The 22,081-nt window shown below is 49.6% G+C and overlaps 1 protein-coding gene across 2 annotated transcripts in view; it reads right to left on the minus strand.

Annotated features, from left to right (window-relative positions):
- Nucleotides 1–3,176: 3,176 nt before the first annotated feature.
- AHNAK (AHNAK nucleoprotein) overlaps nucleotides 3,177–22,081 on the minus strand; it is a 30,416-nt gene continuing 11,511 nt past the window's right edge. For both annotated transcript variants that reach the window (XM_059144430.1, XM_059144433.1), the window contains exon 5: nucleotides 3,177–21,287. In XM_059144430.1, the coding sequence (XP_059000413.1) occupies nucleotides 4,014–21,287 (17,274 nt within the window). In that variant the 3' untranslated portion in view covers nucleotides 3,177–4,013. The remainder of the gene's footprint in view (nucleotides 21,288–22,081) is intronic.

Here is a 22,081-nt window from a genome sequence, read left to right on the forward strand (position 1 = left end):
ACCGAGGCTCAGAGAGGAACCAAGGTAACGGCTAATCCCACTGATTCCTCCCAGGCCAGTGCGCCTTTCAAGGTTCTGTCCTGGGAATGCCGGAGTATCTTCCAGGCCTGCCGGCTATTTGCAAAAAACTGAAGTCAGGAAGGTCTGTGTTTCCCCAAGGGAAAAAAAAAAATTCTTTTAATGTATAGGTGACACTGAGAGTCATTTCGAAAGAAAGGAAACAAAACATTCTTAACAGACTCTTCATAGCAGCATCTCCCAAACATAAGTGTTTGTTTAAAACAAAAACTGTCGTATTGGGGCTCGTGGATGGTTCAGTGGGTTAAGCCTCTGCCTTCAGCTCAGGTCATGTTCTCAGGGTCCTGGGATCAAGCCCCGCATCGGGCCCTCTGCTCAGCAGGGAGCCTGCTTCTCCCTCTGTCTCTGCCTGCCTCTCTGCCTGCTTGTGATCTCTCTCTCTGTCAAATAAATATTTTTTTAAAAAACTGTCGTATTACTTTATGATCACACCTTAAATACATCCCACGTCATGGGGGCTATTTTAAGAAATCTCAATATACAGGGCACCTGGATGGCTCAGTTGCTTCAGCTCAGACCATGATCCCAAGGCCTTGGGATCAAGCCTGGGATCAGCAGGGAGTCTGCTTTTCCTTCTGCTCAGGAGGCCGAGCCCTTCATCCGCAACACCTAGACTCACTTGCCCTCCAGGGAGAGGCACCAGCAGGAGGACAGATCGCTTCCTTCTGTTTCCCATGGCTGCCAGTTTCTGGCAGATGCTATGGTCCTTCGAGGCTGTAGCTCCTGCTGGCTCCTCTGCCTCCGGCTCACACTGGATGCCAGGAACACCATTTCCTCCCCCAGCCCCCTCCAGGCCTCTTCAGGCCCCTGGGTGGTACCAGCTTCCTGCTGTCCCTGTTCCCATCCCCTTCGACCCCCAGCCAGCACTGGCTCCGCTGTCCCCGCCCGCTCCTCCTTGAACAGTACCTTTTCAAAGCCTCTGGGCTTCAGCTATCTTCCCGTGGAATTTGGTTTCCTCTAGGGACCCTGACAGATTTAGAAATGAGTTTGTGTGAATGAAAAATATTTACTGTCATTTGTGGGCATGTGGTGCCTTTCAAAGTCACTCCGCTTGCTTTTTTTTAAAGAGTTTATTTGAGAGAGAGACAGTGAGAGAGGGCACAAGAGGGCAGAAGGTCAGAGGGAGAAGCAGACTCCCCAGGGAGCTTGGACCCTGATGTGGGGCTCGATCCTGGGACTCCGGGATCACGACCTGAGCTGAAAGCAGTCACCCAACCAACTGAGCTTCCCAGGCACCCAGTCACTCCACGTTTGGAATGTCCCCTGAAACACACGACCTCCCACACACAGTCACGCTGCCAAAAGCAAGATACGAGGCTGGGGGAGCCCAGCCCAGCCCTTTCCCGGTCCTCTGATGCCACTCCCGCCCACGACCTCAAGTGTAAGACCTCATGCATCTGGGCCCCGCAGGACCTGGGGGAATACCAGAGAGCACCCTCTTCTCATCAGGGACTGAGAGAGGGCCGGGGTGGCTGGAGATGAAGGCAGCAGGCAGAACGAGTGAGGGGGGAAATGGAGGAGCCACAGGCAGGGCAAAGAAGAGTCAGGGGCCATCACTGAGAGTCGCTACCAGCCTACAACCCCCTTTCTTAAGCTTAAAAAAAAAATGCTAATTGATATATTACTGACCATCTGAGTCATCCTGCCCACGGGATCTTGCCAGCATTCCCGCTGGCTGTGTACACAAGCACACCCCGCTATCACCCACGCGTCCCACCCAGCGACACCAGCACCGGCCATCTCAATGTGCGCGCTCCGTCCACACCCACAGCTTCAGAATTGAGGAAGGATTCGGGATTGGGCTCTGAGCACCGGAAGAATGAAAGCAGCACTGGGAGGGCTCCCGAGGAGGTTAATGCCTGCATGTGGGTGTGTGTGCCAGTGAGCCCCCGTGTCCTGTTGCTCTAGAGTGTGCACGCGGGGCTGTGCACCTGCCTCTCTGGGACCCCACACCCAACCTCGTGCTCCCAGAAAACTAACGTATGGTTCTGATAGAGGCTAACCCCTTTGATGTCATCATGTCCTTGCACAGTCAACAACTCGGGTACCAGAGCAGACCCTTTGGCTCTATGGATACGTGTCCCCGTTTTATGGGGGAAGAAGCAAAGGCTCCAAGGGGTTAAATGTCTTGCCTAACTCACAAAAGCAATGACAGTAGGTCTGTCATCTTAAGAAAAGCAGCAGGGGTCTCAGCACCTCCCTTGTTCCCTCTTTCCAAAACTGAGAGCTGCTCTGGAGTTCCAGAAGCTCCAGGGACGGAACGGATGAAGGGGACAGACTGTGAAGTCCGAGCCAGGACAGGTGAAGCACCCCTGGGCAGACCCCATGGCCATGTGCCGAAACCCCATGGACAAGCTGGCAGTGCAGAGGGGATAGGATGGGGCAGGAGCTGTTACCCGTGGTCTGGGGTGATCTGGGGTGATGGGTGATGGGTGGGGTGCAGAGCTGCCTCCTCGGGCAGGAAAGTGGCAGCTCTGGGGAGCAGCAAGGGGAGGAGTTTGTTCCAATCATTTTGGTCTAAAAAGGCACTGCCTTCTGCTCAGCAATGACTGACACTAGAAGCCAGTTTCTAGAAGCACCACCCCACCACCACCAAGTATTGTCTGCAGAGCTGGAAATCAAGAGGGGACTCTGGCCACAAGAGGATTTTTGAAAAGTTTAGCAGGACTAGCAGAAACCACAAAGACCCCCTACTACGAGATCAGCACCCTTATTTCAAAGAAGAGGAATCTGAGGCCCGGACAGGGCAGGTAACTTGAGGCCAGCCCGCAAAGCCGCAGCCAAGTCAGAAAGAGATGGCATGCCTCTAACTCAGAGCCAGATCGAGCCCTTGCCACCACTCTGGGGGGCTTGTTCTCCATTCGTATCTTATCCTCTTCCCGATTCAGAACCATTTCTGAGTTGTGTATTCCTATCGGAGGATACAAAGTTGGGGGGAGGGGGTCCTGCAGCCGGCCTCACCGTGAGAATCGGGCAGCAAAGACACCCCGCCCCTCCATCACCCAGTAATGAAACCGGCAAATTCCCCGGGACGGACTGAGTCTCAACGGCCGGGGCTGGGTTCGTGCTCCCAACACAGAACACGAAGGCACGAGACATCAGGGTTAATAAACAGCTTTATTGGCCTTCCATTTCCTTAGATTCTCAATTAATTTGCCATTAAAGTGCGGGAAATTTTCTTAATCACGGTAACATTTATTGAAAGAAATCAGAACTAGTATCAGGAATGTGGCGGCCATGAAGGAAACATTTCTCCCACAAGACACAGAACGGGAGCCCCTCTTGTTGAGCTTGCGGGGGGGGGGGGGGGGGTCGGCCAATTTGCAAACAGATTCTAATTCTGGCTCACCGTGAGCACCGAACTGGCTAGGACCGCCACCCCTGGGGGGAAAAAAAGCAATGCTAGAGAGATCTAAAAACACCCACCCCGCCTGCCACCTCCTCTGGGTCCTCTTTGGGTGTCTGCTGTTTGAATAGATCCAATCTTAGGAGAAAAGGAGGTCTGGACCCTCTACTGCTTTCTACCCCCACCCCACCCTTACTAACCAAAGCCCCCAAAGTCATTACAATGAAAAACTGGGTTTCCATTGCCCCAACACTAACAATGTTCAGTAAAAATGAGGATAATAAACACAAAAGCTTGCTTAGTAAACAGGAGCTCTCAGCGTTCAATGCAAAAACAAAAAACAAAAACTGAAATCTCAAGGCAAATCCTGTTGGCTCTGCACACGGGCTGGACGAACTTGGAACCATCCGTAGAGCTCCGGGCCGGGAGCACCAAGGCGGCTGGCTGGCTTTTTTCTGCACTTGCCCCGGGCAGAGGCCAGATCTTCGCGTTATGCTGAGGCTGTCGGTGTGTTTCTCTTTGCAGTTTATATACAAACACACCCAAGGCTGATGTATTTTTACAAATATATGTACACACATGAGGCCCGCTACTCTTTCTTGGAAACCACCAGCTCCACCTCGGGAAGCTGGATGCCAACCTTAGTCCCACTGTCGTTGCTGGAAGAGGAGGACAGTCGGGACTTCTTAGAGGCCAAGGACACTCCACTCCCTTGCAACTTGCCTGCCTCGTCATCACTCCCGGTCACCTCATAATGACCTTTGCTCTTTGACCCCAAGCCACCAAAGGTACCAAACTTCAGCTTTCCGTGTTTCCCTTTGACTTCCCCACCTTCAAACTCCAAGGTCCCGGTCGGGGTGGAAGGTGCCGAGAGCTCCCTTTCGTCACTGAAGGAATTGGAGCGGTGCCGGGGCTTCTTACTTTTAAATAAGGAGAACTTGCCTTTGGGGGATGACGTCTCAGCCTCAGTGTCTCCTTCCAGGGAACCGAGGCTGGCCTTTGAGCTCTTCAGGTCACCTTTGGACCCTGAAATGGACGCTTCCGGGGAGCCGGTGACACCACCTTTCGCTTTAGGTTTGGAAAAATTGAACTTGGGCATTTTGATTTTGGACTTTTTAAGTTTCACGTCAGACTCTTCCCACTCGCCCTCTCCAGCTCCAGCCTGAGCAGTGGCCTCCACTTTAGGGAAGTTAATATCCACCCCGACTTCTCTGCCAATCAGCTCACGGCCAGAGAATGTGAATTTGGGGATCTTCATCTTGGGGAATGTTACTTTTCCAGATCTGCTTTCCAAGTGACCTGGAGACCCAGACACACTCAGCCCAGGACCCTGGAGTCCAACCTGGCCTCCTTTCACGCCTCCTTCTACTTTTGGTCCTGAGAAATGAAGTCCCCCAGCAAACTTCGGTGCATCCAAGTTAAGAGCAGAGGTGGCCTGGGGTCCTTTGACACTCACATGCCCTTCGCCCAGGCTGACAGCTGGGGTGCTGACAACCCCGGAAACATCCACACCTCCCTTGATTTTCGGGCCCTTCAAGCTGACACCGAAATCTGACTCAGGGGAGGCCACGTTAAGGGAAGGCCCCTTGACGCTAATGTCGGGAGCAGCCCCGTGGAAACCTATTCCTGAACCTTTCAGATCGCCTTTGATTTCAGGACCAGAAATTTGCCCTGTTGGGAGTTTCACATTCATGCCTGGCAGCTCTACATCACATCCAGAGGACTTGATTCCAGGCATCTGGAGGTTTCCTCCGAGGCCTTCAACGCTGACGCCTAGATGACTTCCTCCAACAGTGGGGCCTTTCATCTCACCAGTGGCCCCAAGGCTCCCTTTTATTTTTGGTCCTTCCAAGTTCAAGTCCATGTCTGGTGCTGAGACTTGAGGGCCAGAGATCTGAGGCCCTTTTAGGCTCAAGCCCCCAAGGTTCACATCCATAGCTGGTGCCTGCAGTTCTCCAGTCACTTGTGGCCCATGGACGTTCACGTCCAAGTCGGACCCTGGAGTCGAGATGCCAAACTGAGGCAGCTTCATTTTGGGAAGTTTAATGCCACCTTCGGGGGCCTCCAGACTTACATCAGGAGCACCTACTGATACTTTAGGGCATTTGATGTCACCAGAGACAGCCAGGTCCCCCTGCAGGCTTGGTCCCTTCAGGGTCACATCTGGGGTGCCAAGATTTAACGTGGTATCGATCCCAGGCACTTTCACACCATCTCCTTCCATCCTCACCTTTCCACCTTGACCTCTGAGGTCAAGCCCTGGGGCATGCACCTTCACACCAGGAACAGAAGCATCCAGGTCTCCCTTCAAACTTGGTCCTTTCAAGTTCAGGTCAACATCAGGTCCAGAGATTTTTGGCATAGAGAGGTTCACCGAAGGCAAGTCTACTTTTGGCCCTTTCAGAGACACATCCGGCCCTTCAAGCTTCACATCGGGTGTGCTCAAGCCTCCTTCGAGAGAGGGCAGCTGGGCATGGACCTCCGCTCCTCCCCCTTCCATCTTCACACCAGGGACGCCGATCTTGGGCACTGAAAACTTGGGGAACTTGATCTTTGATTCTGGACCTTGCAGATCTATGTCTGGTCCTTCCAGTCCCACACTTGGGACATCACCCTTTACCTTTGGTCCTTTCAAGCTAACATTCACATCGGGGATGGAGACCTGAGGGCCAGAAATGCTGAAGGACGGTGCTTTGACTTTAGCATCTGGGCCTTCAATGTTGATGTCAGGTGTGTCCAAGTTGGCCTGCACCCTGGGGCCCTTCAAGTCACCCTCTAGTTTTCCTGAGACATCCATGCCCGGCAGCTTGAACTTGGGAGCCTTCACCTTGATGTCGGGACCTTCGACATGAATCCCTGGCGAAGAAATGTCTACATCAGGCGCCTGTATTTCACCCTCCAGTTTGGGGCTTGGGAGGGGGGCCTCAGCTTTAAATTTAGGTGATTTAATGTCAAATTCTACATCTGGAAAGTACATTTTCCCGAACATAGGTTTCTTGGTTTTGGGGGATTTCACATCACCTTTAAGTGTGGCGTCTGGCCCGGTAACGTTGACATCTACCTCGGGGACCTTGAGACTGGCATCAATTTCGCCCCCGGGAACATTCAAGTCAAATCCCTGTTTTTTGGCCTTCATTTTAGGGCCACTCATGTGAATTTTGGGCATTTTAAATTTACTCTTCTTGCCCTTGCCACCAACACTAATTTCAGGAGTCTCAACATTCATCTCTGCCTCGGGAACAGTCACATCCAGAGAAGGTGATTTGATGTCAGCTTTAGGGCTTTTTGCCCCAAAACCAAACTTGGGTTTCTTGAATTTGGGAATTTTAATGTCTGGCCCCTCAACAGTAATATCTGGGCTCTCCGTGTGTACATCCAAGCTTGGAGCTTCTAAATCAACTTTGGGCCCTTTGAGGTCCAGTTCAGCACCTTCCAACTTGGGACCAGAAATCCCAATTTTGGGTGCCTTGAAATGCAAATCAACATCAGGAACAGTTACTTTAGGGGCAGATATATCCAGCGATGGCATCTTCAAATGTGGGCCACTAAGCTTGGCATCTGGGCCTTCAAAATCCAGACCTGAACCTTTAAGGTCTACTTCTGGGCCTTTGAAAGTACCTTCGATCTTGGGGACCGACACATCAAAATCTCCTTTGATTTTGGATCCTTTCAAATCCAGGTCAACATCAGGCATGGAGATTTGGGGAGCTTTGATATTTATCTCTGGCATCTTGAACTTAGGGCCCTTCAGTTTTGCATCTGGACATTCAATATTCACATCTGGAACATCAATGTCCACTTTGGGGCCAGAAATGTCAATGTCAGCCTTGGGAAGGTTCACATCCACTTCTGGGCCTTCTCCCTTGAAGCCAGGCATGCTGAACTTGGGCATTTTCACCTTGGGCATCTTCAGGTGCCAGTCTGGACCATGAACGTCCACATCGGGGGCAGCAATGTCCACTTTGGGCCCTTTGACGTCAATTTCAGGGCCCTTGAGGTCACCTTCCACTTTAGGCAAAGACACATCCACATCACCCTTTACCTTGGGACCTTTCAGGTTTAAGTCAATATCAGGCATGGAGATCTTGGGAGCTTTGATGTTCATCTCAGGCATCTTGAACTTGGGGCCCTTCAGTTTTGCATCTGGACCTTCAATATTGACATCTGGAACATTGACATCCACCTTGGGTCCTGAGACATCAATATCAGCCTTGGGCAGGTTCACATCCACTTCTGGGCCTTCTCCTTTGAAGCCTGGCATGCTGAACTTGGGCATTTTCACCTTGGGCATCTTGAGGTGCCAGTCTGGGCCATGGACATCCACATCTGGGACATCAATGTCCACTTTGGGGCCCTTGATATCAACGTCAGGGCCCTTGAGGTCACCTTCAACTTTCGGCAGAGAAACATCCACATCACCCTTTACTTTTGGCCCCTTCAGATTCAGGTCCACTTCAGGCATGGAGATCTTGGGTGCCTTGAGGTGCAGGTCAGGCATTTTAAACTTGGGACCCTTGAGTTTCCCTTCTGGGCCGTGAATGTCAACATCAGGAGTGTCTATGTCCAGATTAGGGCCTTTAACATCGACTCTGGGGCCTTTCAGATCTCCTTCCAGTTTAGGAACGGAAATATCCAAATCTCCCTTTATTTTAGGTCCTTTCAAGTTCAAATCAATGTCACTCATGGAGATTTGTGGGGTTTTGAAATGGACATCAGGCATCTTAAATTTGGGACCTTTGAGTTTCCCTTCAGGACCTTCAATGTCCACCTCTGGCCCTTTTAGATCACCTTCCACCTTAGGTAATGAAAGGTCCACATCCCCCTTTACTTTTGGCCCCTTCAAATTTAAGTCCAAGTCAGGCATGGAGATCTTAGGGGCTTTAATATGCATCTCTGGCATCTTAAATTTGGGCCCCTTCAATTTTCCTTCTGGGCCCTCAATATTGATATCAGGAGTGTCAAAGTCCAATTTGGGGCCCTTGATGTCAACTTCAGGGCCCTTGAGGTCACCTTCCACCTTGGGCAAAGAAACATCCACATCACCCTTCATTTTGGGGCCCTTCAGGTTTAAGTCAAGCTCAGGCATGGAGATTTTGGGAGCTTTGATGTTCATCTCTGGCATCTTGAACTTAGGGCCCTTCAGTTTCGCATCTGGACATTCGATATTCACATCTGGAACATCAATGTCCACTTTGGGGCCAGAAATGTCAATGTCAGCCTTGGGAAGGTTCACATCCACTTCTGGGCCTTCTCCCTTGAAGCCAGGCATGCTGAACTTGGGCATTTTCACCTTGGGCATCTTCAGGTGCCAGTCTGGACCATGAACGTCCACATCAGGGGCATCAATGTCCACTTTGGGCCCTTTGATGTCAATTTCAGGGCCCTTGAGGTCACCTTCCACTTTAGGCAAAGACACATCCACATCACCCTTTACCTTGGGACCTTTCAGGTGCAAATCAAAGTCAGGCATGGAGATCTTGGGGGCTTTGATGTTCATCTCAGGCATCTTGAACTTGGGGCCCTTCAGTTTTGCATCTGGACCTTCAATATTGACATCTGGAACATCGACATCCACCTTGGGTCTTGAGACATCAATATCAGCCTTGGGCAGGTTCACATCCACTTCTGGGCCTTCTCCTTTGAAGCCTGGCATGCTGAACTTGGGCATTTTCACCTTGGGCATCTTGAGGTGCCAGTCTGGGCCATGGACATCCACATCTGGGACATCAATGTCCACTTTGGGGCCCTTGATATCAACGTCAGGGCCCTTGAGGTCACCTTCAACTTTCGGCAGAGAAACATCCACATCACCCTTTACTTTTGGCCCCTTCAGATTCAGGTCCACTTCAGGCATGGAGATCTTGGGTGCCTTGAGGTGCAGGTCAGGCATTTTAAACTTGGGACCCTTGAGTTTCCCTTCTGGGCCATGAATGTCAACATCAGGAGTGTCTATGTCTACCTTGGGTCCTGAGATGTCAATGTCAGCTTTGGGCAGGGTCACATCCACATCTGGACCCTCGCCTTTGAAGCCAGGCATGCTGAACTTGGGCATTTTCACCTTGGGCATCTTCAGGTGCCAGTCTGGACCATGAACATCCACATCTGGGACATCAACATCCACCTTGGGGCCTTTGATGTCAACTTCAGGGGCCGTTAGGTCACCTTCCACCTTAGGAAGAGAAACATCCACATCTCCTTTCATCTTAGGACCTTTCAGATGCAAATCAAAGTCAGGCATGGAGATCTTGGGGGCTTTGATGTTCATCTCTGGCATCTTGAACTTGGGGCCCTTCAGTTTTGCATCTGGACCTTCGATATTGACATCTGGAGCATCAATGTCCACCTTGGGTCCTGAGACATCAATGTCAGCCTTGGGTAGGTTCACATCCACTTCTGGGCCTTCTCCTTTGAACCCTGGCATGCTGATCTTGGGCATTTTTATCTTGGGCATCTTCAGGTGCCAGTCTGGGCCATGAACATCCACATCTGGGGCATCAATGTCCACTTTGGGGCCCTTGATGTCAACATCAGGAACTTTAATCTCACCTTCCACTTTTGGCAAAGACACATCCACATCACCTTTCACTTTAGGGCCCTTCAGGTTAAGATCAATGTCTGGCATGGAGATCTTGGGGGCTTTGATGTTCATCTCAGGCATCTTGAACTTGGGACCTTTCAACTTTCCCTCAGGACCCTCAATGTTAACATCAGGGCCTTCAATGTCCACCTTGGGTCCAGTCACATCAATGTCAGCCTTGGGTAGATTCACATCCACTTCTGGGCCTTCTCCTTTGAACCCTGGCATGCTGATCTTGGGCATTTTTATTTTGGGCATCTTCAGGTGCCAATCCGGTCCATGAACATCCACATCAGGAGCATCAATGTCCACTTTGGGACCTTTGAGGTCCACCTCAGGACCTTTAAGATCCCCTTCAAACTTGGGGAGGGAAACATCCATATCTCCTTTCACTTTGGGGCCCTTCAAGTTTAAATCAATATCAGGCATGGAAATCTTAGGAGTCTTTAGGTGCATCTCTGGCATCTTGAATTTGGGCCCCTTCAGTTTCCCCTCTGGGCCTTCAATGTTAATATCAGGAGTGTCAATGTCCACTTTGGGGCCCTTGATGTCCACCTCAGGGCCCTTTAAGTCACCTTCTACTTTTGGCAAAGATATATCCACATCACCTTTCATTTTGGGGCCCTTCAAGTTCAGATCAAGGTCAGGCATGGAGATTTTGGGGGCTTTGATGTTCATTTCAGGCATCTTGAACTTGGGACCCTTCAGTTTCACATCTGGACCTTCAATATTCACATCCGGGGCATCAATGTCCATTTTGGGGCCAGAAATATCAATGTCCGCTTTAGGGAGAGTAACATCCACATCTGGACCTTCACCTTTGAAACCCGGCATGCTGAACTTGGGCATTTTCACCTTTGGCATTTTCAGGTGCCAGTCTGGGCCATGAACATCCACACCAGGGGCATCAACGTCCACTTTGGGCCCTTTAATATCAATCTCTGGTCCTTTCAGATCCCCTTCAACTTTGGGCAGAGAAACATCCATATCCCCTTTCACTTTGGGGCCCTTCAGGTTTAAATCAATGTCAGGCATGGAGATTTTGGGAGTTTTGATATTCATGTCAGGCATCTTGAGTTTGGGGCCTTTTAAGCTTCCTTCTACACCTTCCACATTTATTTCTGGACCCTCAATGTCCACTTTGGGCCCCTCGATGTTGAGATCTCCTTTTGGCAGATCCACAGCCATTTCTGGCCCTTCCACTTTTAAGCCAGGCACACCAAACTTGGGCATTTTCATTTTGGGCATTTTCAAACTCCAATCTGGACCATGAACATCCACATCAGGTGCATCAAGATGAACTTCTGGTGCTTTAATATCTACTTTGGGTCCTTTAAAGTCACCTTCTAAATTAGGAGCTGTAACATCTAAGTCTCCTTTGACTTTAGGGCCTTTCAGATTTAACTCTACATCAGGCATAGAAACTTTAGGAGATGAAATACTCAGGAAAGGCATTTTGAACTTAGATCCTTTCACTTTCCCTTGGACCTCAACATCAGGAGCATTAATATCAACTTTTGGACCTGTCACATCAATATCTGGCTTTTTAACTTTGACATCCACCTCAGGTGTCTGAACTTTGGAGCCTGAAAAGTTAAATTTAGGAAGCTTAAAACGTGATTTCTTTGCCTTGCCATCAAGATTGACCTTAGGACCAGAAATGTCCACTTCTGGCCCCTTTACATCCAGCTTGGGAGCTTTAACATCACCTTCCAGTTTGGGCCCGGAAACATCAACATCTCCCTTAAGCTTTGCGCCTTTCAAATTCAAGTCAATTTCTGGCATGGAGATTTTGGGCATATTTACATGCATGTCTGGCATCTTCAGTTTGGGACCTTTCAATTTGCCCTCAGGACCATGAATGTCAATATCTGGAGCATCTACATCTATCTTTGGGCCCTTGATGTCAAGAGTAGGCCCTTTCACATCACCTTCTACATTTGGAAGGGAAACATCCACATCTCCTTTCATTTTAGGGCCTTTAAGGTTAAGATCCAAATCTGGCATGGATATCTTAGGAGCTTTGATGTTCATCTCTGGCATCTTGAACTTGGGGCCCTTCAGTTTTGCATCTGGACCTTCGATATTGACATCTGGAGCATCAATGTCCACCTTGGGTCCTGAGACATCAATGTCAGCCTTGGGTAGGTTCACATCCACTTCTGGGCCTTCTCCTTTGAACCCTGGCATGCTGATCTTGGGCATTTTTATCTTGGGCATCTTCAGGTGCCAGTCTGGGCCATGAACATCCACATCTGGGGCATCAATGTCCACTTTGGGGCCCTTGATGTCAACATCAGGAACTTTAATCTCACCTTCCACTTTTGGCAAAGACACATCCACATCACCTTTCACTTTAGGGCCCTTCAGGTTAAGATCAATGTCTGGCATGGAGATCTTGGGGGCTTTGATGTTCATCTCAGGCATCTTGAACTTGGGACCTTTCAACTTTCCCTCAGGACCCTCAATGTTAACATCAGGGCCTTCAATGTCCACCTTGGGTCCAGTCACATCAATGTCAGCCTTGGGTAGATTCACATCCACTTCTGGGCCTTCTCCTTTGAACCCTGGCATGCTGATCTTGGGCATTTTTATTTTGGGCATCTTCAGGTGCCAGTCTGGGCCCTGAACATCCACATCTGGGACATCAACATCCACCTTGGGACCCTTGATGTTAACCTCAGGGCCCTTGAGGTCACCTTCAACTTTGGGCAGAGACACATCCACATCACCCTTTACCTTGGGACCTTTCAGGTGCAAATCAAAGTCAGGCATGGAGATCTTGGGGGCTTTGATGTTCATCTCTGGCATCTTGAACTTGGGACCTTTCAACTTTCCCTCAGGACCCTCAATGTTAACATCAGGGCCTTCAATGTCCACCTTGGGTCCTGAGACATCAATATCAGCCTTGGGTAGGTTCACATCCACTTCTGGGCCCTCTCCTTTGAAGCCTGGCATGCTGAACTTGGGCATTTTCATCTTGGGCATTTTCAGGTGCCAGTCTGGGCCATGGACATCCACATCTGGAACATCAATGTCCACTTTGGGGCCTTTGAGGTCGACTTCAGGGCCTTTCAGATCTCCCTCTAATTTGGGACCTTTGACATCCACATCTCCTTTTATTTTTGGACCTGCTAGATTAATATCAATATCTGGCATGGATATCTTTGGAGTCTTCAAATGCATTTCAGGCATCTTAAACTTTGGACTTTTCCACTTTCCTTCAGGTCCTTCAATATTCACATCAGGACATTCAACATCCACTTTGGGTCCTGACACATCTATGTCAGCCTTGGGTAGGTTCACATCCACTTCTGGGCCTTCTCCCTTGAAGCCAGGCATGCTGAACTTGGGCATTTTCACCTTGGGCATCTTCAGGTGCCAGTCTGGACCATGAACATCCACATCTGGAACATCAACATCCACCTTGGGGCCTTTGATGTCAACTTCAGGAGCCTTTAAGTCACCTTCAACTTTGGGCAGAGACACATCCACATCACCCTTTACCTTGGGACCTTTCAGGTGCAAATCAAAGTCAGGCATGGAGATCTTGGGGGCTTTGATGTTCATCTCTGGCATCTTGAACTTGGGACCTTTCAACTTTCCCTCAGGACCCTCAATGTTAACATCAGGGCCTTCAATGTCCACCTTGGGTCCTGAGACATCAATATCAGCCTTGGGTAGGTTCACATCTACTTCTGGGCCCTCTCCTTTGAAGCCTGGCATGCTGAACTTTGGCATTTTCATCTTGGGCATCTTCAGGTGCCAGTCTGGGCCCTGAACATCCACATCTGGGACATCAACATCCACCTTGGGACCCTTGATGTTAACTTCAGGGCCCTTGAGGTCACCTTCAACTTTGGGCAGAGACACATCCACATCACCCTTTACCTTGGGACCTTTCAGGTGCAAATCGAAGTCAGGCATGGAGATCTTGGGGGCTTTGATGTTCATCTCAGGCATCTTGAACTTGGGACCTTTCAACTTTCCCTCAGGACCCTCAATGTTAACATCGGGGCCTTCAATGTCCACCTTGGGTCCAGTCACATCAATATCAGCCTTGGGCACGTTCACATCCACTTCTGGGCCTTCTCCTTTGAACCCTGGCATGCTGAACTTGGGCATTTTCATCTTGGGCATTTTCAGGTGCCAGTCTGGGCCCTGAACATCCACATCTGGGACATCAATGTCCACTTTGGGGGCCTTCAGGTCACCTTCCACCTTAGGCAAGGAAATGTCCACATCTCCTTTGACCTTAGGACCTTTCAAGTGTAAATCTACATCTGGCATGGAGATCTTGGGAGCTTTGATGTTCATTTCCGGCATCTTAAATTTAGGCCCCTTGATTTTTCCCTCTGGACTCTCGATGCTCATCTCTGGGACTTCAATGTCAACTTTGGGTCCTGAGACACCAATGTCAGCCTTGGGAAGATTCACATCTACCTCTGGACCCTCTGCTTTGAAACCAGGAACACTGAACTTGGGCATTTTCATTTTGGGCATCTTCAGGTGCCAATCTGGGCCATGAACATCAGGAGCATTTATATCTACTTTTGGGCCCTTGATGTTCACATCTGGTACTTTAATTTTACCTTCTACCTCAGGCACAGACACATCAACATCCCCCTTGATTTTTGGTCCTTTCAAATTTAGGTCCACGTCAGGCATAGAAATATTTGGGGCTTTGAAATGCATGTCAGGCATCTTGAACTTAGGACCTTTCAATTTTCCCTCTGGTCCTTCAATGTCAATATCTGGCCCACTGATGTCACCTTTGAGGTCTGGCCCTTTGAGGTCACCTTCCAATTTGGGAACATCAACATCCACCTCTCCCTTTATTTTGGGACTTTTTAAGTGTAGATCAATGTCTGGCATGGAGATTTTGGGAGCTTTAAAGTGCATGTCTGGCATCTTAAATTTAGGACTTTTCCATTTGCCATCTGGACCTTCCACAGCTACTTCTGGCATGTCAACATCCAATTTGGGGCCTTTGACATCCACTTCCGGACCCTTTAACTCTCCCTCCAGCTTTGGGGCAGAAACATCAAAGTCTCCTTTGATTTTAGGCCCTTTTAAGTTGAAATCAACATCAGGCATGGAGATCTTAGGGGCATGAAAGTGCATTTCAGGCATCTTGAACTTAGGGCCTTTCAGTTTTCCTTCTGGACCCTCAATGTTCATATCTGGCGCTTCAATGTCCACCTTAGGTCCAGAAATGTCAATGTCAGCCTTGGGCAGGTTCACATCCACATCTGGGCCCTCACCTTTAAAGCCGGGCATACTGAACTTGGGCATTTTCATCTTGGGCATCTTCAGGTGCCACTCTGGGCCATGAACATCCACATCTGGAGCATCAATGTCTACTTTGGGGCCTTTAATGTCCACATCTGGCACTTTCATTTCACCTTCTATCTTGGGCACAGACACATCCACATCCCCTTTGACTTTGGGGCCTTTCAAGTGTAAGTCCACATCAGGCATGGAGATCTTGGGGGTCTTGAAGTGCATGTCTGGCATCTTAAACTTAGGGCCTTTCAACTTTGCATCAGGACACTCCAGTTCAACATCAGGCATCTCCACATCCACACTGGGGCCTTTCAAATCGCCTTCCAATTTTGACACAGACACATCCACATCTCCCTTTAGTTTTGGCCCCTTAAGATTCAAGTTCACATCAGGCATGGAGATCTTGGGAGCCTTGAAGTGCATCTCAGGCATCTTGAACTTGGGGCCTTTCAGCTTTCCTTCCGGTCCTTCAATGTTAACATCGGGGGCTTCAATGTCCACTTTGGGTCCAGAGATATCAATGTCAGCCTTGGGCAGGTTCACATCCACATCTGGGCCCTCACCTTTGAAGCCAGGCATGCTGAACTTGGGCATTTTCATTTTGGGCATCTTCAGGTGCCAGTCTGGGCCATGAACGTCCACATCTGGGACATTAACATCCAGTTTGGGTCCTTTGATGTCCACATCTGGCACTTTCATTTCACCTTCTATCTTGGGCACAGACACGTCCACATCCCCCTTCACCTTAGGACCTTTCAAATGTAAGTCCACGTCAGGCATGGAGATCTTGGGGGTCTTGAAGTGCATCTCAGGCATCTTAAACTTAGGGCCTTTCAACTTGGCATCAGGACATTCCAGATCAACATCAGGCATCTCCACATCTACACTAGGACCTTTGATATCAACTTGTGGACCTCTCAGTTCACCTTCTAGCTCAGGCACAGAAACATCAATTTCTCCTTTCACTTTGGGACCCTTCAAATTCAAGTCCACATCCGGCATGGATATCTTAGGAGCTTTGATATTCAACTTAGGCATCTTAAATTTAGAGCCCTTTAATTTTCCTTCTGGTCCCTCTATATCCAAATCAGGAGCATCAATGTCCATTTTGGGGCCAGAAACATTAATGTCAGCCTTAGGCAGGTTCACATCCACTTCTGGGCCCTCACCTTTGAAGCCAGGCATGCTGAACTTGGGCATTTTCACCTTGGGCATCTTCAGGTGCCAGTCTGGGCCATGGACATCCACATCTGGGACATCAATGTCTACTTTAGGCCCTTTAATGTCCACATCTGGCACTTTCATTTCACCTTCTATCTTGGGCATAGACACATCCACATCCCCTTTGACTTTGGGGCCTTTCAAGTGTAAGTCCACATCAGGCATGGAGATCTTAGGAGTCTTAAAGTGCATGTCTGGCATCTTAAACTTAGGACCTTTCAGCTTCCCTTCTGGACCCTCAATATCAACATCACCAACATCTACATCCATCTTTGGGGTCTTCATGTCAATTTCAGGACCTTTCAAGTCTCCTTCCACTTTGGGAAGAGAAACATCTACATCAGTTTTCAGTTTAGGAGCTTTTAGATTAAGTCCAACATCAGGCATAGAGATTTTGTGAGTCTGTATATTCATGCTTGGCATCTTAAATTTGGGACCTTTTAGCTTCCCCTCTGGACCTTCAATATTAACATCTGGAGCATCAATGTCCACCTTGGGAACTGAGACATCAATGTCAGCCTTTGGCAGGTTTACATCCACTTCTGGGCCCTCACCTTTGAAGCCTGGCATGCTGAACTTGGGCATTTTCACTTTGGGCATCTTCAAGTGCCAATCTGGGCCATGAACTCCCACATCTGGTGCATTAATGTCTACTTTGGGACTTTTGATGTCAACATCAGCTTTTATCTCTCCTTCTACTTTTGGAATTGTTACATCATAATCTCCTTTGATTTTAGGACCTTTCAAATGCAAACCAACATCTGGCATGGATATCTTCTGAGGCTTTATATTCATTTCTGGCATCTTAAATTTAGGACCTTTTATTTTTGCATCTGGACCATCAATATTCACATCTGGAACTTCAACATCCACCTTGGGCCCTGAGACATCAATGTTGGCCTTGGGCAGGTTCACATCCACTTCTGGGCCTTCTCCTTTGAAGCCAGGCATGCTGAACTTGGGCATTTTCACCTTGGGCATCTTCAAGTGCCAGTCTGGGCCTTGAACATCCACATCTGGAGCACTGATATCAACTTTGGGCCCTTTAATGTCCACATCCGGCACCTTTATTTCACCTTCTACATCAGGCACAGACACATCCACATCTCCCTTTAGTTTTGGCCCCTTAAGATTCAAGTTCACATCAGGCATGGAGATCTTGGGAGCCTTGAAGTGCATCTCAGGCATCTTGAATTTGGGGCCTTTCAGCTTTCCTTCCGGTCCTTCAATGTTAACATCGGGGGCTTCAATGTCCACTTTGGGTCCAGAGATATCAATGTCAGCCTTGGGCAGGTTCACATCCACATCTGGGCCCTCACCTTTGAAGCCAGGCATGCTGAACTTGGGCATCTTCATTTTGGGCATCTTCAGGTGCCAGTCTGGGCCATGAACATCCACATCTGGGACATCAACATCCAGTTTGGGTCCTCTGATGTCCACATCTGGCACTTTCATTTCACCTTCTATCTTGGGCACAGACACGTCCACATCCCCCTTCACCTTAGGACCTTTCAAGTGTAAGTCCACGTCAGGCATGGAGATCTTGGGGGTCTTGAAGTGCATCTCAGGCATCTTAAACTTGGGACCCGTCAGCTTCCCTTCTGGACCTTCAAGGCTCACATCTGGGGCTTCAATGTCAACTTTAGGTCCAGAGATGTCAATGTCAGCCTTAGGCAGGTTCACATCCACATCTGGGCCCTCGCCTTTCAAGCTGGGCATGCTGAACTTGGGCATTTTCATCTTGGGCATTTTCAGGCTCCAGTCTGCACCTTGGACTTCCACATCTGGTGCTTTAAGGTCTACCTGGGGTCCTTTGATGTCCACATCTGGAACTTTCATCTCACCTTCTATTTTCGGTGCTGACATATCTAGACTGCCTTTCACTTTGGGTCCTTTAAGATCCAAGTCAACATCTGGGAGAGTCATCTTAGGAGCCTTAAAGTGCATCTCAGGCATCTTAAACTTGGGGCCTTTCAACTTTCCTTCTGGTCCTTCAAGGCCCAAATCTGGAGCACTAATATCTACCTTGGGTGCAGAAATGTCCACATCAGCCTTTGTCAGGTTCACATCCACTTCTGGGCCCTCACCTTTGAGGCTGGGCATGGTGAATTTGGGCATTTTCATTTTGGGCATCTTTAGGTTCCATTCAGGACCATGAACTTCAACATCTGGGGCACCGATGTCTACTTTTGGCCCTTTGAGTTCCCCTTCCATCTTTGGCACCGTAACATCATATTCTCCCTTCACCTTGGGACCTTTCATATGCAAATCCACATCAGGCATAGAGATCTTAGGAGCCTTGATATTCATCTCAGGCATCTTAAACTTAGGACCCTTCAGCTTTCCTTCAGGTCCTTCAATGTTCACATCTGGAACTTCAACGTCCACTGTGGGTCCGGAGATGTCAATGTCAGTCTTAGGCAGGTTCACATCCACTTCTGGGCCCTCTGCTTTGAAGCCAGGCATGCTGAACTTGGGCATTTTCATTTTGGGCATCTTCAGGTGCCAGTCTGGGCCGTGAACATCAACATCTGGAACATTGATATCCACTTTGGCGCTTTTAAGTTCAACATCAGGAACTTTAATCTCACCTTCCACTTTTGGCACTGTGACATCATATTCTCCCTTTACTTTAGGGCCTTTCAAATGTAAGTCCACATCTGGCATGGAGATCTTTGGGGCTTTGATATTCATCTCAGGCATCTTAAACTTAGGTCCTTTCAGTTTCCCTTCTGGTCCCTCAAGGCTCACATCTGGAGCACTAACATCTACCTTGTGCCCAGAAATGTCCACATCAACCTTGGGCAGGTTCACATCCACTTCTGGGCCCTCTGCTTTGAACCCTGGCACACTGAATTTTGGCATTTTCATCTTGGGCATCTTCAGGTGCCAGTCTGGGCCCTGAACATCCACATCTGGAGCATCAGTGTCCATTTTGGGGCCTTTCAGTTCCCCTTCAAGTTTTGGGACTGTTACATCATACTCTCCTTTTACCTTTGTGCCTTTAACATGCAAATCGACATCAGGTATGGAGATCTTTGGTGTCTTGACACTCATTTCAGGCAGCTTAATATCAGGGCCTTTAAGTTTGCCTCCTGGGCCCGCTATGTTGACATTTGGGGCCTCCACACTGACCTTGGGCCCTGGAATACTGACATCTCCTTTGGGTAGTTTCACATCTACATCTGGGCCTTCCCCTTCAGCTCCTGGAGTGCTGAACTTGGGCATTTTCAGGTTCCAGTCTGGGCCATGAACTTCCACACCTGGGGCACTGACATCAACTTTGGGGCCTTTGACATCCACTTCAGGGACTTTGACTTTCCCTTCTACTTTGGGAAGCGTGACATCTACACCCCCTTTCATTTTAGGGGCAGCCACATTTAGATCTACATCTGCCATAGAGATCCTGCACGTTCCTGCTTTTCCAGGACTACCAAGCGTGGGTCCTGTCAGGGTCCCCTCAAGGCTAGGTGTCTCTGTGTCCACTTTGGAGCCTTTAACTGCCACTTGAGGGCCTTTAATGTCACCTTGTACCCCAGGCACTGAAACCTTAATATCTCCCTTCACTTTAGGGGATCCAAGGCTCAGATCCACATCCTGCATGGAGATTTTAGGTTTCGGCATGATCATTTCAGGAGTCTTGACTTTTGTACCCTTCACCTTCCCTTCCAGCCCCCCAGCAGCAACCTCAGGCAGGCTGACATCACCAGAGATCCCAGGAAGAGTCACTTCACCTGTGGGCAGTGTCACATCAATGCCAGTTCCCTCTCCCTTTGAACCTGACACAGAGAATTTGGGAACTTTCATCTTGGGCATATTCAGTTTGCCCCCAGGCCCGTGAAGATCAACATCAGGGGCTTGAACTTCCACACTAGAGCCAGTGACAGTGCCCTTGATTTTGGGACCAGAAATGTCCACCCCTATGCTCCCCTGTGGCTTGGCACCTTTCAGGCCTAGGTCACTCTCAAGAGATGGCCCAGTGATTTGGGGTCCCTTCAGCTTCCCCTCAAGCCCCTCAATATTGGCAGAAGGAGCACTGACTTCTAGCTGAGGGGTCTGGATGTTCCGCCCAATGGTCAGGCCGGGCTTGCCACCCTTGTGTCCCACAGAGAACTCGGGTGCAGAAATGCTCAAACCTGCTCCGGGGGCCTGGCCCTCAGGCACTGTCAAGACACCGAATTTTGGCACCTTCATAGTGGGAATTTTAATTTTCCCATTAGTGCCACTCTCCAGAGATGGGTCCTGTACCTCCACTGCCCCACCCTCAAGAGAAGACGAAATGTCCGCTCCTGGTACTTGGACCCCTCCTTTGCCACCCAAGTCCAAGCCCTTCGCACTGACACTGACACCTGGGCTCCCCACCTTTATCCCAGGCACGGTGACCTGGAGCTTTGAGTGGCCAGCACCTTGGAGCTCTGGTCCCGAAGCAGAAACAGACCCCGCTCGGATGTCCACAACAGAGCCTGTGGTAGGAGATGCTGCCCCCGAGCCCGAGGGCAGTCTGATCACTGTCTTGCCAGGCTGGGTCTCCACATCCACAGCGGAAATTTCAGTCAGTTTGTGCCGGGGAATCTTGATCTTGAATTCTGGGCTGCTGATATCGATCTCCCTGGCTCCTTCGTGGCCTGTCACATCAACAGTGTAGGCTGTGACCCTTCTTGTCACGGTGATGGTGCGGCTCTGGGTTTCCCCAGGTTCCCCTTCTAGTCCGTCCTCCGACCTCAGCCGAGGCTTGATCTTCGTGGTGTAGATGCGCTGATAGTCCTCGTCATCCCCGCTCTGCAGAAAGACACGGCCGGGAGACGTTGCAGCAGGATCTGCCTGACCACAGACGCCCGGCCACAGCCCAGCCGACAACATGGTTGCCTGTTTACCACAGAAGCTGGGACCAGAACGGAGGCCCACAGAGCCTCCTGGGGCAGAACATGGAGGGGTGAGGAAAGGGGCTGACAGCCACATCACAGGAGGGAAACAAATTATTTGGGGAAACTCTGGGAAGTAAAAGCTATGCGGGAGAGAAGCAGGGTAGACTCCTGCCTTCTGCGGTCTGGAAGAAGGATTTATAATCAATCAATTCTAGATTCCAATCGGCTTGTCAAGTCCCAGGGATGCCTCCCAGCTCTGCATGGATTTGGCCCTTGGGCTCTCAATTCTCAACTCACGGGCTTGTATAAGGGGACAGGAATCCTCTCAGTGACCTGTCAGAAAGCGCTGGTGGAGACTCGCTGTGCTTGGATTAATACTTTCACTTTGAGTACCCATTATATGTTAAATAAACAAGCCATCAAGGAGCAAAGAAACGTCCCCCAGGTGCTTTGCTGCCCGGCCTCTGACTCACAGATGAGTCCAGGCGTCTGGAATGAGAAAAATGGCACCTGGAAGGCAGAGCAGGGAACCTGTGAGACTGTTCTGATGAATCTTGCAAAGCACTGACTGTCCTCCTGGCCTCTAGGGCCAGACAGCGTGAGCGGGTTCCACGCTGCAGCACTCTGGACCCACTGACGGAAGGCTTTCAGGGTCAATGGCAGCCACACGCTACACACGGATACGAGCACACCGTCTGGCTCAAGAGA

Source organism: Mustela lutreola, chromosome 1, assembly GCF_030435805.1.
Source record: "Mustela lutreola isolate mMusLut2 chromosome 1, mMusLut2.pri, whole genome shotgun sequence".
NCBI classification, from domain to species: domain Eukaryota; kingdom Metazoa; phylum Chordata; class Mammalia; order Carnivora; family Mustelidae; genus Mustela; species Mustela lutreola.